This window comes from Rhincodon typus, chromosome 2, assembly GCF_021869965.1.
Source record: "Rhincodon typus isolate 14 chromosome 2, sRhiTyp1.1, whole genome shotgun sequence".
In the NCBI taxonomy this organism is placed as follows: domain Eukaryota; kingdom Metazoa; phylum Chordata; class Chondrichthyes; order Orectolobiformes; family Rhincodontidae; genus Rhincodon; species Rhincodon typus.
Window position 1 is genome coordinate 115,133,773 of NC_063333.1, and position 18,641 is coordinate 115,152,413.

The 18,641-nt window shown below is 41.0% G+C and overlaps 1 protein-coding gene across 1 annotated transcript in view; it reads right to left on the minus strand.

The window, feature by feature from the left end:
• The window catches only part of jarid2b (jumonji, AT rich interactive domain 2b), a 121,466-nt gene that overhangs the window by 89,786 nt on the left and 13,039 nt on the right, over positions 1-18,641 (minus strand). Inside the window, exon 2 of the mRNA XM_048607635.1 lies at positions 8,903-9,082. Coding sequence (XP_048463592.1) covers positions 8,903-9,082 — 180 coding nt within the window. The remainder of the gene's footprint in view (positions 1-8,902; positions 9,083-18,641) is intronic.

Sequence of the window (18,641 nt, forward strand, 5' to 3'; positions counted from 1 at the left end):
TGTTCTTGCATCCAGCACGGATGTCTTACTGCAATTGTACAGCGCCTTGGTGAGATCACACCTGGAGTACCATGGGTAGTTTTGGTCTCCTTATCTAAGGATGGATGTTCTGGCTTATGGAGGGAGTGCAATGAAAGTTTACCAGATTGACTCCTGGGAAGGCAGAACTGACGATGAAGACAGACTGAATCAGTTAGGACCATACCCACCGGAGATTATAAGAATAGGTGAGGGGGGATCTCATAGAAATCTATAAAATTCTAAAATGACTAGATTGGACAAATGCAGAAAGTATGTTTCTGATGACTAGGGAGTCCAAGTGCAAGAGTCACAGTCAAAGGATATGGGATCAGCCTCCAATGCTTTTCACTGCCTGGCTGAGTGCAGCTCCAACCACACTCAGGAAGCCACTCAGAACAAAGCAGTTCACTAGATTTGCACTCTTTCCACCGCAAACATTCATCCCCACCACCAGTACACAGTGGCAGCAGTCTCTTCTATTCACAAAATGCACTGCAGCACTCACCAACACTCCTTTAAGGATACCATCCAAAGCCACAACCACGAATACCTTGAAGGACAATTACTGCAGATATCTAGGAACCTGCAAGCCACACATTAATCCTGATTTGAAACTAAGCAGCCATTTCTTAAAATCCAGGAACTTTCTTCCAAAAACATTGAGCATAACTACCCCAGATGAACTGCAGCAGTTCAACAAGACAACTCACTCTCACTTCTCAACAGCAATTTGGATAGGCAATAAAAGCTCGCTTTGCCATTGACGCTCATATAATGAGTGCTGTGGCCAATTCTGGGAAACACGTTTTAACCACATTTCTGCATATGGGAGAGACAGGAACAGATGGCATGACCTCAGAATAAAGGGGTCGCACAATTAAGACAGGATGAGGAGGAATTTCTTTTGAAGGTTGTGAATTTGGGGAATTCTTTACCACACAGGGATGTTGAGTCTGAATCATTAAGTATATTCTTGGCTGAGAGAAAGTAGTCATCAGTAAGGGAATGATTGGTTATGAGGAAAAGGCAGGAAAGTGGAATTGTGGATAATCAGATCATCCACAATCTCATGGAGTGGCACAGCAGACTCAATGGGCTGAATGACCTACTTCTGTTCCTATGTTTTGTTGTCATTCTTCAATAAAACCATAACTGCAATGTCTTAGGAGAGTACAGTGGAGACTTATTTGAATGCTACCATGGATACAGGGCTTTAGTTATGTTCAGAAGAAGAATTTAAATAAATCAGAATAAGTGCTACAAATTAAAAGATTTAATAAAATTATTATATTTTGGGAGGCTTCTGCAGAATTTTGAAATGACAGGCAGAGAGGGGTATACTGGATTTGCTGAAGTTTAAATGATCAAGATTTCAGAGTGACCTTTTCTATTGTCATTGCAAATGTTAAATAGCTACATCTAATGCCAAAGCACTTCTCAAAAGATAGTACCTGTCTATGAGCTAGCAAGAACTGCAGATGCTGGTGTCAGAGATAACAGTGTGGAGCTGGAGGAACACAGCGGGCCAGGCAGCATTTAGAGCAGCAGGAAAGTTGACATTTCAGGTCAGGACCCTACTTCAGAAAAATTTTTACGAAGAAGGGTCCTGGCCCAAAACATCAACTTTCCTGCTCCTCTGATGCTGCCTGGCCTGCTGTGTTCCTCCAGCTCCTCACTGTGTTATACCTGTTTATTTAATTTGAAGACCACAGCAGGCAAACAAGAAATGGATTTGAGAGAGTGCGGGCAGGAAATTGTTGAGGTTTTGGCTCAACATTGGAATCTTAAGAAAGAAAACATAAATACTGATAAAATAGGTCACATTGGCTGGGATTCAGTTGTAAATTAAGCAACTTGAATTAGAATTCCATACAGAAAACGAAGAAAAAGGAGTCAGGAACAAGAGAGGAAAAGGATGGCATCTGATGTGGTTGTCAAAGAAAAAACTGTAACTTTCCCGCCAAGTCTACCAAACCATGCTGCAGGAGAGAGATGGTCTCTGGTCAAAGAAGTGCAACGCACTGCGATTTAAGCATCCTGGGAGATCCACACAGGACTGGCCAGAAGGGAAGAAAAATCAGAGATACACAGAGTGAATTTAGAAATGCTCCAACAACTAAAGAAAGCACCTGGAGACATTCCAGGTTAATTCTAGTAAAGTAAAATTGAACTCTTGCTTCTTTCTCAGATACCGCTTAGGTTCTCCAGAAATTTTTGCTTTAATTTCACTCAAAGGTACTGCTCAGTGAAATGAGAAAACCCGAACCCATTGGAAGCTAGTTATGACTGTAGACTGTTTGTTATAAGGACAATGTGGTGTAATGTATAACCAGAGAATGAGTGTTTTGAGAATGTTAAACACAAGAGGGGACGTTCTTCCCTGTATCTTAAAGCATATATTACCTGAGAAAAAAATGTTTAGCCAATGCTTCTTTTAATTGTTTGTTACAGTACAAGCCTTTAAATTTGAAATCTTGTTAGTTGATTCCTTCAATCAGTGACTAGAAGTCCAATATCTTCTTAGAACTTATCGGTGTTTATGGTGATTATAAAAGAAGAAACAGCAGTGGAGAAATTAGGCCAAAAGGTGACAACGCCCCAGACTAAATGACCTACATACTTGGATTTTAAAAGGGGTAGCTATAGAGATATTGGGTGTATTGATTTTGATTTTCCAGAATCCCTTATAATCTACAACATTTTGAAGAGTTGAAATGTAGCTAATTACTATTTTCATCCTACCGATTAGCCATCCAGCCAGTTTTTCCCAATTTTTGCTGCCTCCACCCTTCTTCTTAGATGACATTATTGCTAGCTGCATTTCAAATTTTCACAGACTAGCAACTAAATCTAAAAACTCCCAGTGGATTGATAGCATGCTGACATGGCATTTATCCACTGAGTTAGAGGCAATTATTACAATTTGCTGCTTCTCTAGTGTCTGCTTGACCTGTAAAGAGCTTGCATTTGAAAGTTAGCCTCCACTGGATACAGTATATCCAGACAGTAAATGCCACAAACTCCACATGACTTCTTTCAAAGTCTTTGGTTTTATTGATGAAAGAAAGTAATCATTATGAAGTTTGTTTTTCTTTTATCTCCAGTCCAAAACAGACAACACAAAAACATGCATGATCAGATGCAAAAAGAATACAACTTGTTACACGTACTACTCAATGACAGGATCCAGCAATTTTGTCATTGATAAGAACGGAGCCTTTCATAACTGGAAACCAAATTAATCCAAGTCCTCACCTCTCTCCATCAATAGTTTTGATGATGATCATGTAAAGCAACCATTTCAAAAAAAAACTGCTGAGAGATTGTGGCTCCAATCGGCAAGGGTACTATTTATTTCTTGCTCTTAGCTGGCCTTGAGAAAGTAGAGGGATACCTTCTTGAATAATTACAATCTGCGCAGTGAAAATGAAGCAGAGAATTTCAGGATGTTGACCTAGTGATAATGATGCACGAGCCTGCTTACTTTTCCTTCTAAGTGGTGAAGTTTTTGGATGTAGCAACTGTTGCTTAAGTTATCTAGGTGAAGTACCTCACAAGTATATTCGGTAGGTTGTACACATTGTAATCACAGTATGTTAGTGAAAGAGGGGTTGAATATTTAGTCTAGTAGATAGAGTGTCAATGTTTTATTCTACTTGGTAATGAGGTTATGGAGTGTTATTGTAGCTACACACCATTTTATTTCACTCAGCTGGGGAAGCGGTATAGTTGAATTTTCATATTAACAATCAATTCAAAGACTTCAACTGAGGCAGTTTAGATGTCTGTGCCTCCAGAAATGGATTGCTCATTGTAGAAGTTCAGTATATAAGTGATGGTTTGACTTGGATAACCACAGTCATAATTTTAGTGAGGAACAAGAAGGGACAAGAAAACAATTTTCTCTCAGAGGCTTGAGTGTCCTTGGAAGTGCCTTCCTCAAAAGTATTTTTAAAGGCAGAGACAGATAGATTCTTCATTACCAAAGGGATGAAAGATTACCTGTAATATGCAGCAATGTAGAATAAAGGTTAAATCAGATCAGCAATGATCTTACTGATTATTTGAAGGGCTGAGTGGTTTAATCTTGTTTTTGTTTGCATGTTCATAAGGGATTTCAGAGAAGGACCAGTAGGCCTGAGTTACAGAACATAGAACATAGAACAGTACAGCACAGTACAGGCCCTTCGGACCACAACGTTGTGCCGAACTTCTACCCTAATCTTAAGGTCTATCTAACTTCCATCCCTACCTTATACTATCATCCATATGCCTATCTAATAGCCACTTAAATGCCCCTACTGCGGCCGACTCCACTACCCTGTCCGGCAATGCATTCCACGCCCCTACCACTCTAAATAAAGAGCCTACCTCTGACGTCTCCCCTGTATCTACCTCCATTCACGTTAAAACTATGTCCCCTTGTAATAGCTACCTCCACCCGAGGGAAAAGTCTCTGGCTGTCTACTCTACCTATACCCCTGATTATTTTGTACACCTCTATCAAGTCACCTTTCATCCTTTGTCATTCTAAAGAGGAAAGCCCTAGCTCTCTCAACCTTTCCTCTTAAGACCTTCCCTCCATTCCAGGCAACATCCTGGTAAATCTCCTCCTTTTCCAACGCTTCTACATCTTTCCTGTAATGAGGCGACCAGAACTGGACACAATACTCCAGATGTGGCTGAGCCAGGCTTTTGTATAGCTGGAGCATAACTTCACGGCTCTTGAACTCGATCCCTCTATTAATGAAAGCTAACACACCATATGCCTTCTTAACAACTCTATCCACCTGGGTGGCAGCTCTCAGGGAATATGAACATGAACCCCAAGATCCCTCTGCTCCTCCACACTGCCAAGAATCTTTCCCTTAACCCTGTATTCTGCTTTCAAGTTTGTCCTTCCAAAATGAATCACCTCACACTTTTCAGGGTTAAACTCCATCTACCACTTCTCAGCCCAGCTCTGCATCCTATCAATGTCCCTTTGTAACCTAGAACAGCCCTCCGCACTGTCCACAACGCGACCCACCTTCATATCGTCCGCAAACTTGCTAATCCACCCTTCCACTCCTTCATCCAAATCATTTACAAAAATCACAAATAGAAGAGGACCCAGGACAGATCCTTGTGGTACACCACTCTTAACTGAGCACCATGTTGAATATTTTCCATCCACTACCATCCTTTGTCTTCTAAGGGTCAGCCAATTCTGAATCCAATCTGCCACATTTCCCCCTATCCCATGCCTCCTTACCTTCTGCATGAGCCTACCATGGGGAACCTTATCAAACGCCTTACTTAAATTCATGTATACCACATCCACTGCTCCACCTTCATCCACGTGTTTGGTCACCTCTTCAAATGATTCAGCTAAGGTTTGTGAGGCAAGATCTACCCCTCACAAATCCATGCTGACTATCACGAATCAAACTGTGCCTTTCCAAGTGATCATAAATCCTATCTCTTAGAGCCCTTTCCAATAATTTGCCCACCACTGATGTAAGACTAACCGGCCTGTAATTTCCGGGGTTATCCCTGTTCCCTTTTTTGAACAAGGGAATGACGTTTGCCTCTTTCCAATCTTCCGGCACTATACCCGTGGACAGTGAGGACGAAAAGATCATCGCCAAAGGCCCTGCGATCTCTCCCCTCACTTCCCATGGAATCCTTGGATAAATCCCATCAGGCCTGGGGGATTTATCTATCTTCAACTTCCTCAAAATTCCTAGCACATCTTCCTTACTAACATCGACCTTCTCTAGCCTACCAGCCTGTTTCACACTGTCCTCCTCTACAACTAGGTCCCTCTCAGTTGTGAATACCGAAGAAAAGTATTAAGGACCTCTCCTATCTCTTTAGGCTCCGTGCACAAATTCCCTTTACAATCCTTGATCGGCCCTACCCTTCTCTGGTCATTCTCTTATTCCTCATGTACGTGTAAAAAGCCTTAAGAGTTTTCCTTGATCCTATCTGCCAAGATTTTCTCATGCCCCCTTATAGCTCTTCTAAGCTCTTTCTTCAGCTCCTTCCTGGCTAACTTGTAAGCCTCTAGAGCCTTTTCCATTCCTTGCTTCATCAACCTTACATAAGCATCCTTCTTCCTCTTAACCAGTCGTTCGACCTCTCTTGAGAGGCTCCCTCACTTGACCGCATCATCCCTGCCTGCTAGAGACAAACATATCGAGCACACGCAGTATGCATTCCTTAAACAATCTCCACATTTCAATAGTGCTCTTCCCTGACAGCATCTGTTCCCAATTTATGTTACCCAGTTCTTGCCTAACAGAATTGTAATTACCCTTCCCCCAATAATAAACCTTACTCTGCTGTATGTACCTATCCTTTTCCATGACTACTGTAAAAGTAACAGAGTTATGATCGCTACTGCCAAAATGCTCTCCTACCAACAGGTCTAACACTTGGCCCGGTACATTGCCAAGCACCAAATCCAAAGTGGCCTCTCCTCGTGTTGGTCTGTCTACATACTGTGTCAGGAATCCTTCCTGAATGCACTGGACAAAATCCACTCCATCTAAACTATTACAACTAAAATGTTTCCAATCAATATTTGGAAAGTTAAAGTCACCCATGACTACAACCCTGTGACTTCTGCACCTTTCCAGTATCTGCCTCCCAATCCGCTCCTCTACTTCTCTGCAACTGTTAGGGGGTCTGTAAAAAAACCCCAACAAAGTGACTGCTCCTTTCTTGTTCTGGACCTCAACCCAAACTGACTCTGTAGACATTTCATTCTCGAACTGCCTTTCAGTAGCTGCTATACTAGCCCTGACTAGCAATGCCACTCCCCCGCCTCTTTTTCCACTCTCCCTATTTCTTTTAAAGCATCTAAATCCCGGAATTTCCAACAACCATTCCTCTCCCCGAGTTACCCAAGTTTCTGTAAAGGCCACAACATCATAGTTCCAAGTACCCCCCCATGCTCTAAGTTAATCCGCCTTATTTCTGATACTTCTAGCATTGAAGTATACACACCTCAAACCATCTCCGTGTCCACAATTATGCTTCGTCGAGCGCATTTCTTTATAAACAACCTCACTCCCTGTTGTGTCTGTTGGAAGGCTGAATACCTCATCCTCTGAATTATAAATCCGGTTCCCCACCCCCTGCCAATCTAGTTTAAACCATCCCGTATAGCTTATAGGGAGAGGTTTGCCAGGATAGGACTTTATTCCTTAGAACAAAGAGAATGAGGGATGACCTTACTGAGGTGTATAAAGTCATGAGGGGCATACATAGGATGAATGCGTATAGTCTTTTCCCCAGGGATGGGGAATTGAAAACTAGCCGGCATAGGTTTAAGTTGAGAGGGGAAGATTTAAGAAGGACCTGAGGGGCAACTTCTTCACAGAGAGTGGAGCGTACACGGAATGGGTTGCCAGAGAAAGTGGTTGAGACAGGTACAATAGTAACATTTAACAAAACATTTGGATAGGTACATGGATGGGAAGGGTTTAGGGAGATATGGACCAAATGGGGCAATTGGAACTAGCTAATTAGGACCCATAGTCAGCATGGACCAGTTTGGGGAGAAGGGCCAGTTTCCATGCTGTATGACTATGACTCTAACTGCTCTTTTTTTTGATGTATTGTCAATTCAAGTGCTCCATTACTTGTCAGCTGGTGAAATTCTTTGAGGATGATGTTTTCAGGAGGCTCAATAAATGATAGCATATGAAGTTGCTCAAGGATTCAACATCCCAGCTAAATATCCTGCTGACATGAAAGTAGATATTTACTATGTCTAGGAGGCAATTTTTTTAGACAGATTGAGCAGCAATACACTGCTTTTGAAGATTATTTTCTTGACTAGGCTTCCAGAGAACAAAGGAGACTTTGACGAAACACCGCATGGGTGTAACATCAATCTTCTACCTGAACTACTTGAGGTTCAGGGAATAACTTCAGGTCTAGTTTTGTAGCTGATCACTCATTCATCATCTACCATCAAAATATCTTCACAGTACATTAACTACCAGCAACATCTCCAGAACACTGGACCCAAGATCAAGTTGAGAGTGCATCTCACACAGAAGCTGGGTACCACCTCAAGCAGTACGGCTAACAGAGAGGGAGAAATACTCTACAGTTATCTGACACAGGAGAAGTGGAGGAGAGATAGAGGGAGGTGAGGGGGAGGATTAAATAGCAGATATCCAAGTAAAATCAAATCAAAAATCATGACTATCTACTGAACAAGTTAGCTCTTGGTACACTAAAGAAACAGTTTAAACAAATGCAATTGTCTAGCTGTAAACAATTATTATCACACAGACTGAGCATGGACAATGTTCAACAATGTTCCTTAGGAGAGAGTATACCACAGCCTCTTCCCTCTTGCTCATGAAAGGGGAGTAGTGGAACTTATACATATTTGAAGACAAATGGAGGAAGAGAAGGCTGATCAAGGACAGAAGAAAGTTAAACAGAAATCAACTTTTATATAAGGATCAAATTAGCATGGTTGAATCACTATGCCTGCATAAATTCCTGATTCAGTACTCTAAGAACACTGTGACCAGTATGCCACATAGGAACAAGCAAGTTCCACTTCAAGATGTTTAAGTAGTATTCACCTATCACTAGATTTCACCATCCATTGCCAGATATTTATTCAGTGCAAATATACTCTTTCTTACCCAGCTCTGAAGAATGAATACTTGGTATTTCAGCTTGTCATACCAATGCATTTTATAACTCTTGACAGGTGGGAGTGTCTTTTGGCAATAAATCTACACTATAAAATATAAACTTTGATGGTTTGTTGGCTCCATTAACTGCATATTGCAATGCAGCCAGCCTTCTACCCAGGTTGACATGCAGTCTACGGTTATTAGTTTCAATAGTTATTAAATTAACCTACCATGACCATTGAGGACTTGTTTACCCTGTGGTTTTCCTTTCCTAGGTGTTGAATGGCATGAAGATGAAGCATTGTTTGGAAGTGTTTTGACATCTTCATATTCATCATCTTCTTCTACTTCATCAATGTCATCCTGCGAACTTCCAAAATACATCATGTTGTTCGGCAGGGCAGGAGAGCCTGAGTACATTTAAACAAAACAATGTTTTATTTTCCACTTCTATATTGTTCATATTAAATGGTACTCAAAGAACTACCATGTTTGACAGTACATTACCTATTTGTAACTGAACTCTCCAAAAACAGTGCATTTCTATGTAGAATCTAAAGGGAAAACTTTGACACTTAACACAAATGAATCTGCCAAGCAAAATAAATCATTTCAGACTAAAATATACATGAAGAAAATCAGGCCCAATGATGAACAAAAATGTCAATTTTGCTACAAAACATCAAGAAAGTTTTGCCACACTTAAGAGTTAAATGCCACAAACTTGCATTTTTTCTACAAAACCATAACTCTGTGTGTACATATTTCACTGGATAGCACAAATCATAGCAGAAAGAATAATTTTAATTTGACTTTTGGCCTTGACTAATAAGGGTTCATAAAACACTGTTGAGGCTAGGATTGACAAAATGAAAATGAAAGAATAATGCAGATATGTAAAGCACACTCATTAAAATAAAACATAAGGTCACTTGAAATGTAAACTATTCAGACCGGAATGCAGGCTTTAAGGAGGGCAACTGTACAGAAGTTCTATGGAAGTTTTGCTTTTTAAGCAAATACAGTAAAAAACTACCAGACTTGATGATTGTATTAAAACAGGAAATGAACCAGGTGTTAGAAGGAGAATACAACCAAATTTTCAGAAACATTGAAATCTTCAGGCAAATGAGCAAGTGCAATTCATGTGGATATGGGAACACTTGACCAAAAGAGCAAATTTATATTGTGTGGCTGCTTTCCTGAAATGTGAAGGGGTTTAAGAGATATGGTGAGAAGGAATATAGTAAGTTGACTGAAGGAAAACAAACTGACTTGTTGAAATCTCAATGTGAGGAATGTAAACTCAGCTTATCAAATAATGTGCTCAATAAAAAGCTAACATCAGTAATGGAGATTGTTGTTGCAAAATAACCAAGTTTACCAACATCCTTTAGGGACACAAGTCTGCCACTTTACCTAGTCTGATTGACAACCAATTCCAGACCCATAACAATGCGATTGACTCTTAACGGTTCTCAGAAATGACCCAGCATACCACTTAGTTGTATCAAGATCTACCTCAAAAAGAGCAGCAAGACTAATACTGCGTCTCTAGGCATCACCTAAAGGACTCAATATAATATGGTATACTGTCGGTGCGGAGGGGCCCTGGGAATCCTCAGCACTGACTCTGAATCCCAAGACTTCTCCAACTTGGGTCATACATATGGTCCCTCTTACTACTCCCCCTCTCACTTGCTGAATCAATCTTTCTCGATGTTGAACATCATTTAAAACGATACCATGCCACTGTAGCATTATATGACTTATGTCACCACCTCACCCAATATGCCCATTCTCTTTGCATTCCTCAATTTTAGGAGTGCACCTTTTGGTTTGGGACCTCTCCTTTTACTCCAGGTGGGTTCAATCAAATGAATCAAAAATTGCCACATTCAGTACATTCTACCTTAATGTTACAACAGGAATGCAGCTGTTGGTGAGTAGTGGCTGAATTTAGTTTCCAGTACCGTTTTTGAATAGAATAGAGCAGACTATAGTAAGTTGCAATTTTAAGATACTGCATTTAAAGTCATTCTTCTTTAACAATGGTCAGTTATTGAGTATTCATGTTTAGCGTCAGAGGATTTATTTTAACATTCTTTCATGCCAGGTCTGAAATTCTGCGAGTAATCCTCCCTCTGCCAGTTTTCCTCTATGGCTTAAAGCTGCTCTTTCTACCATTTGTTGCTTATGACAAGGATTCAGGAGGGTCAGCGAGCACCCATGTTGTGGAGATGGCTGCATGACAAGGAGGAAGTCTGGCAAGCCAGATGGGAGGTGCTGTGGTTGTAAGTAAAAATGATCAATAAAAACAATCATAACATAAAATATACTAGTGCTATTGTGGAATAAAATGCTGCAGGTTGAAGTAACCAAAATAGACTGAGGTGTGTGCAGCAGTCAGAATCACTGCAGAGTGGACTAGGAGAAAAGACCTAAGTGAAACTCAGGACAAATATACGGATAATTTTTTTTCTAGTCTATAAGCTACGCTGACTTGTCAAAATGGCAGCAGAGTAGAGCAAACCTGGAGGGAATAGCAGCAGTGAAACTTCCCAAATATAGGCTTGAGGGGTGAGGCCCAATTCAAACTCAGTTGGACCAGCAGCTAAATTCCATCAGACAGTATGTCAGAATTTGAAAAGGATGATAAAAGTGATATTTAGCACAAAGCAGTACACTACTTAGTTTGTAGTGGGGAAGCCGTCTTTTTCCACTTTAATGCTGCATTAAGGAAGAGTTCTGGCTTCTTCTTAGAAAAAAATTGCTTTTCTACTTGTCTTAAATTTAGGGCAGAGTTGCTCAGACCTACATGATACATGATTTGCAGTAAGTGGGAAATCCTGGTAGTCTGGATTACATCTGCAAGTCTGAGTGCTAAGCGGATAGCATCTGGTCACCCCAAAGCTTTGGGAAGTGTAGCCAAACCGAAGAACAGTTTTTCTGTATTAGAAAATGGTGAAATTGACAGTTCCTTTCAGGAGTGTAGTCAGAGTCCAGCTCTAATGGTGGTGGTGACGGCTGACTAACTTGACTCAGAAATGGGATACAGAGTGGAGGTGCAATTACTGGTGATGCACAGACAAATGTAGAAGCCAAGTCACTCTGGCAGGTAGAGTGCTTATTGTCAAGTTAGACACGAGAGAGCAAAGAAAGGTTGGATGACATTTATTTTAATATCAGGGATATTTGCAAGCAAGGCAAACGAGTTAAGGGTGGTGATTAACATAAGGAGATACGACAATTTAACACAGGAACACCAGCAGAGGGAGAGGCAGGTCTGGCAGCTCAATACTCCAGGGTCTAGAATCTTCTGGTGAGACAAAGAGAGGTGACAAAGAGAGGTGTAAAAGAGGAGGTGGTGTTGCAGTTTTGATCAAGGAGTCATTTGTTGCATGACAATAAGGAGGGATCATATCTCACAAGGCTCCTTCATATTGGTAGAACCAAAAAACAAAAACAGGGCAAATCACATTTTTGGCAGCATACTACAGACTCCCAAATACAGAGAGAAGAACAGATATGTAACCAAATTTTACGGAAATGCAATAAAAATACGGTAATAATGGTGAAGGATTTCAGCTTCCCTAATACTGACTGGGATAAACAAAGTTCAAAAGGTTTACACTTGGTGAATTTTTTAAAATGTATCTAAAGGAGCTTTTTAAACCAGCATATAGATAGTCCCAAAACAGATGGGCAGTGCTAGATCTAATTTTAGAGAACAAAACAAGGCAAATGGTGGAAGTGCCAGAGACAGCGCATTTCAGTGAAAGTGACCATAACGCTGTAAAGATTTAAGGTAATCACAGAAGAGAAAAAAAATAGGCAAGAATCAGGGGAAGGCCCATCTTAATACAATAAGACTGGATCGGACTAAAGTGGATTGAAAGTTGCAACCTTCAAGAAAATCTACATTGGAGCAGTGGGAGACTTTCAAAAATTAAAAGGAAGTGCAGAGTCAATATCTTCCTGTAAGGGTGGAGAATAGGACAAAAAATTCCAGAGAACTCTGAATATCAAGGAATATATAAATGGGATGATAAGATCTGGAATGGGTGGATGGCCTTATGAGGAATAGCTAGACAGGGGAGTCCTATATCCTCTGGAATTTAGAAGAAGTGCCTTCACTGAAGCATAGAAGATCTTGAGCGGACTTGCCCGGGTGAATACGGAAAAAATGTTTGCTCTGTGGAACTAGGTGTCACAGTTTGAAAATACGAGGGTCACCTATTTAAGGAAAAAGGGTGCAGAGGGCAATTTTTCAGATAAAGAGTAGTAAGTGTCTGGAACGGGCTGCCTAGGGTTAGTGGTAGACGCAAGTATAATTTTGTCACTTAAGAAATATTTGGATAGATACATGGATGAGATAGGTATGGAGAGAGATAGACCAAACCCAGGCAAATGGAACTAGTTTAATTATCAAAACTGAGCGGCTTGGACAAGTTGGGCCAAAGGGCTTGTTTCCATGCTATAAACCTCTACGTCTATGACAGAGATGAGGAAAAAAAATGCCTCAGAGGGCTGAATGCCTTTGAAATTTCCTACCTTACAAGGCAGTAGATGCAAAATTTTAAGATATTTTTAAGGCAGAGGTAGATAGATTCTTGATTATCAACGGATGATGAACGATTGCTGGGTGTATGCAGGAATGTACAGTCAAGGTTTAAATCAGATCAGCCATGACCTTAGTGAATGGTGGAGTAGACTTGAAGGGCCGAGTGGGCTGCTCTTGTTCCTTCTGTGCTCATGTTGGTAAAGGGAGTAAAGGCCAGCTTCTGGTAGATACCGAGGGCTTAGAACACCAGAAACCTTAGGAGATACATAAAAAGTGCAAGAAATTACTTAAAAAAACAAAATTAGCAAAGAAGGGGGAGTGGGGGGGCATGAAAGAATACTGGCAGGTAAAATACAGGAACATCCAAAAGGTATTTTCTAAATATATTAGAGGCAAAAGGTAAACCAGGCAGAGAGTGGAGACCATCAGAAACCTAAGTGGCAAACTGTGGGTGGAGTTAGAAGACATGGGCAACATGTTAAAGGAGTTCTTTATACGTGTATTCACGACAGAGAATGATGTAGGTGTAGAAATCAGAAAAGAGGATTGTGATATACTTGACAAAATTACATGTGAGAAAGCAGAGGTATGAGCAATTTCAGCAGGCTTAAAATTAGATAAGCTCCAAGGTCCAGAAGAGATGTATCCTAAGTTGCTGTGGGAGGAAAGGAAGAGAAAAAAGATTGCAGGGACCCTGACATTAATTTTCAAATCCTTTCTGAATACAGAAGAGATACCCAGAAGCTTAGAGAACAACTAATACAAGGCCATTATTCAAGAAGGGGGTAGGGATGAACCAAGAACCAATAGGCCAACAGTTTAACATCAGTGGTCAATGTTCAGAGGGACAGAATTAATTTCCACTTCGGGATTAATCCAGGATAGTCTGCATGGCTTTATTGGGGGAAATCATGGGTGACAGGTTCGATTCAGATTTGAGGTGGTGACTAGATGTCTGAATGAGGGTAGCGTAGTTGCGGCCTACATGGATTTTAGCAAGGCTTTTGACCAGGTCTTGCATGGGCAAAGGTCATGTCCAAGGAATCCAGGGCACTCTGGCAAATTGAATCCCAAATTGGTTCAGTGGTAGGAGCCAAAGAGTGATGGTTGAGGATTGTTTTTCTGAAGTGTCTAATGGCATGCCACAGAGTTTGATGCTGGGTCGCTTGCTATTGTAATGATCTAGACATAACGACATCCAAGAAGGCAGCGGAGTAGGGCGCTTCAGACAGAGTTTGTCCACTCCGTCCGTTAGCTTTCCCTTTTTTCTCTTTCCGCCATTCTCCCTTCTTTCTTCTCCTGGCCATGGACCCCCCAGCCTTTGACTCAGCACAAACCTGGCAAGACGGCCTCTGGGCCTGGCGTGGTGGATCTTCTTAACTATTATAGAAACTTGGCTGAGAGATGGACAGGACTGGCAGTTCAAAGTTCCAGGTTTATGATGCTAAAGGAAGGACAGAAAGACAGACAGAAGAGGAGGGGAAGTGGCGTTTTTGATTGAGAAAAACAATACTGCTTTAACTAGAGAAGATATTTCTGAAAAATTATCCAGTGAAAAAATATGGGTTGAAATGAGAAATAAAGGAACGATCACCTTGATGGGATTGTACTATAGACCCCAAAGGAGTCAGAGGGAAATTGAGGAACAGATATGTAGGGAGATCTCAGAATAATAAGGCTGTAATAGTAGGCGGTTTTAATTTTTCAAACATTGACTGGGATTACCAAAGCTTTGGATGGTGAATAAATTGTTAAATGCATTCAAGAAAGGTGTTATTAATAAGTACATGTTCCTACTAGAGAAAAAGCAAAACTTGAACTTCTCTTAGATAATAAGACAGGGCAAGTGACCAAAGTGATTGCAGGGGAACACTTTGGTTCTAGTGATCATAATTCTATTTGTTTTAAAATAGCTATGGAAAAGGATAAGCCTTCCATAAAAAAATAATGCTTTTAATTGAAGTAAGGCAAATTTTAATGATATGAAACAAGAACGTACAAAACTTGATTGGAATAGACTGTTCGCAGGTAAAGGGATGCCTGATAAGTGGGAGGCTTTCAAAAGTGTGATAACGAGAGTTCAGAGTTACTATATTCCTTTAGAATGAAAGGTAAGGCGGGTAGGATTAGAGAACAGTGAATGAATAATGATATTGAGGTTCTAGTCAAAAATTAAAACAAAAAATCTCATACTAGATACAGACAACTGGGTTCAAATGAATCTCTTGAAGTGTATGAAGAGTGTAGGGACATTCTTAAGAGGGAAACCAGGAAGGCAAAGACAGGGTACGAGTCAACCTTGGCCAATATGGTTAAAGATAATCCAAAGAAATTTTATGTACATTTAGATCAAGAGAGCAACTACAGAAAGAGTAGGGCCCTTCAAAGATCCAAGGGATCATCTTTGTGTTGAACCACAGGAGATGGGAGACATAGTAAATGAATATTTCATGCCAATTTTTATTGTGGAGAGAGAAGTGGAGGCTAGACAACTCAGAGGGAGTAATGGATGAGGGTACAGTTACAATGTTTAAAAGACATATTGATAAGTACATGAATAGGAAAAATTTGGAGGGATATGGGCCAAACGCAGGCAGATGGGGCTAGTTTAGTTTGGGGTTATGGTCAGCATGGACTGGTTGAATGAAAGGGTCTGTTTCCATACTGTATTACTCTGACTATAATGGGCTGAAGGGCCTATTTTCATGCTGTAAGACTCAATGACGAAGGAAAGTAATAAAGAATAAAGAATAAGGGGGAAGAACAGAGAAATGGGACATTTTAAATTAGCAAATTAATCAAGTCAGATCAAAACATTTGTTCAATATTGGGATAGCTTCCTTAGGTGAAGCAACTGTCTGAACACCTGCCTCAGAACAGCAGTCCCTACAACAACAGCGTACCTTCATATATTTCCATCACTGAGGCTCTTTGGGACTGAGAACGTATAGCAATCATAATGAGTTCTGAACCAACTAGATGTTGTGAACTCCAATCTACTGAGACTTTGAGAAGGTCCTACATTGGTGACTGTCAGCAAATGCAAGAGTCCATTGGATCCTCAGAAATTTGGCAAATTGGATCTACAATTGGCTGAGGAGCAGGAAGCATAAGGTGACTTGAGGGATGTTTGGCCAAATGGAAGTGTGTGTCTACGGTGGGGTCCCACAGGGGTCAGTGGTGGGGCCATTGCTGTTTATGACTTATGCATGACAATTCAGTCCTGAATGCAAGGAGATTTTGGGTGATAAAATTGGTGGGTTGTAAATAGTGAGGCCGACACACCAGGGATCAAAAGATGGGCTGATCAATGGCAAATGAAATTCAATCCAGATAAATGTGAGGAGATATACATGGACAAGACAAATGAATCTAGGGAATACATAATGAATGGCAGGTCCCTAGGAAGTACAGAGGATCAGAGGAACCTTGGTGTGCACGCACGCTTGTTCCTCAAGGTCTCAGGATAGATGAATAAAGTGGTTAAAAAGGCATGGAATAGTTGCTTTAATTAGCTTGGGCATAGAATTTAGAAACATGGAGGTAATACTGGAACTGAATGAAATGTTGGTTAGGCTACAGGTAGTGTATTGTATGAATCTACGTAATAAGAGGAATGTGATAGCACTGGAAGGACTTCAGAGGAAATTAACTAGGATGTTTCCTGAGCTGGAGAGTTTCAGTGATGAAGAGAGATTGGACAGGCTGGGATTGTTTTCCTCAGAGCAGAGGAGATTGACAGGAGACATGACTGAGATGTATAAAATTATGAGGAGCACAGATAGGTAGCTGCTAAGAAATTTTTCCCCTTGATGGGTTGATCAATGACCAGGGGACACAGATTTAAGGTAAGGGGTAGAAGATTTAGACGAGATGTGAGGCGTAGATAAAGAATTGGCTAATGGGCAGGAAACAGCAAGTGGGGATAAGGGTTTTTATTCCAACGTGATAACTTGTAACCAATGGGGTTCCACAGGGATCAGCGCTGGGACTATAGCTATTTACAATATGTATTAATGACTTGGAGGAAGCAAATGAATGTCCTGTAGAGACAGTAAGAACCACAGATGCTGGAGTCAGACAGTCAGAAAATTCAGTAGAAGGGCCCCAACCTGAAACGTCAACTTTCCTGCTCCTCTGATGCTGCCTGGCCTGCTGAGTTCCTCCAACTCCATGCTGTTATCTATGAATGTCCTGTAGCCAAATTTGCAGATGCCTCAAAAATAGGTGGAAAGGTAAGTTGCAAGAGGGATATCAACTGTTTACACAGCAATATAGTTAGGTTAAGTAAGTAGGCAAAAAGTTGGCAAATGGAATATAATGTGGTAAACTTTGAAGTTGTTCATTTGAAGTGAGAAAAACTGCAGAAAGCTGTAACTCAAAGGAACTTGGGAGTACTTGTGCACAAAACACAAAAATTTAGCACAATGGTGAGACAATATCTGGAGAACTGTGAGCAGTTTTGGTTCCCTTAAGGAAAGATGTAATTTCATTGCAGGCAGTTCAGAGACGGTTCACTTGAATAATCCCTGATTTTCATAGAATCCCTACAGTGTGGGAACAGGCCTTTCAGCCCAACAAGTCCACACCAACCCTCAGAGCATCCCACCCAGACCCATCCCCCTATAACCCACCTAATCTACACATCCTGAACACTAGGGCAATTTAGCATGGCTAATCCACCTAGCCTGCACATCTTCGGACTATGGGAGGAAACCAGAGCACCGAAGGAAACCCACGCAGACACGGGGAGAATGTGCAAACTCCACACAGACACTCTCCTGAGGGTAGAACCAAACCCCAGTCTCTGGAGCTGTGAGGCAGTAGTGCTGACCACTGAGCCCTCCATATGGAGGGATTGTTTTGTGAACAAATGTTGAATAGTTTGGGACTCCACTCATTGGAAGTTATAGAAGTATTCTAAAGAATAGGTGATTTCATCAAAACATACAGGACTCTTAAGGGGTTTGACAGAGTAAATGCTGAGAGGATATTTCCTGTAATGAGTGCGTCTAGGACCAGGGACATAGTGTCAGAATAAAAGGACCGATTTAAAACTGAGATGAGATGGAATTTCTTCCTTAGACGGTTGAGTGTCTTTGGAACTCCTTGTCATAGAAAGCTGTGGGGGCAGTGTCCTTGTGCATATTTAAAGCTGAAATAGATAAATTTTTGATCAGTAGGGGAATCAAGGGTTACAGGGAAAGTGCAGGAAAGGGGACGAGAGGAATGTTGGATAAGCCATGATCCTATTGAATGGCAGGACAGGATCAAGGAGTCGCATAGCCTACTCCTGTTCCCATTTCTTATGGTCTTATACGTAGGTGGTTGTTTTGACTGGCGCACAGACGATGAGCCTTTTTCTGTGCTATAGATCCCTATGACTCTGAGGCTTGTCAAAGATT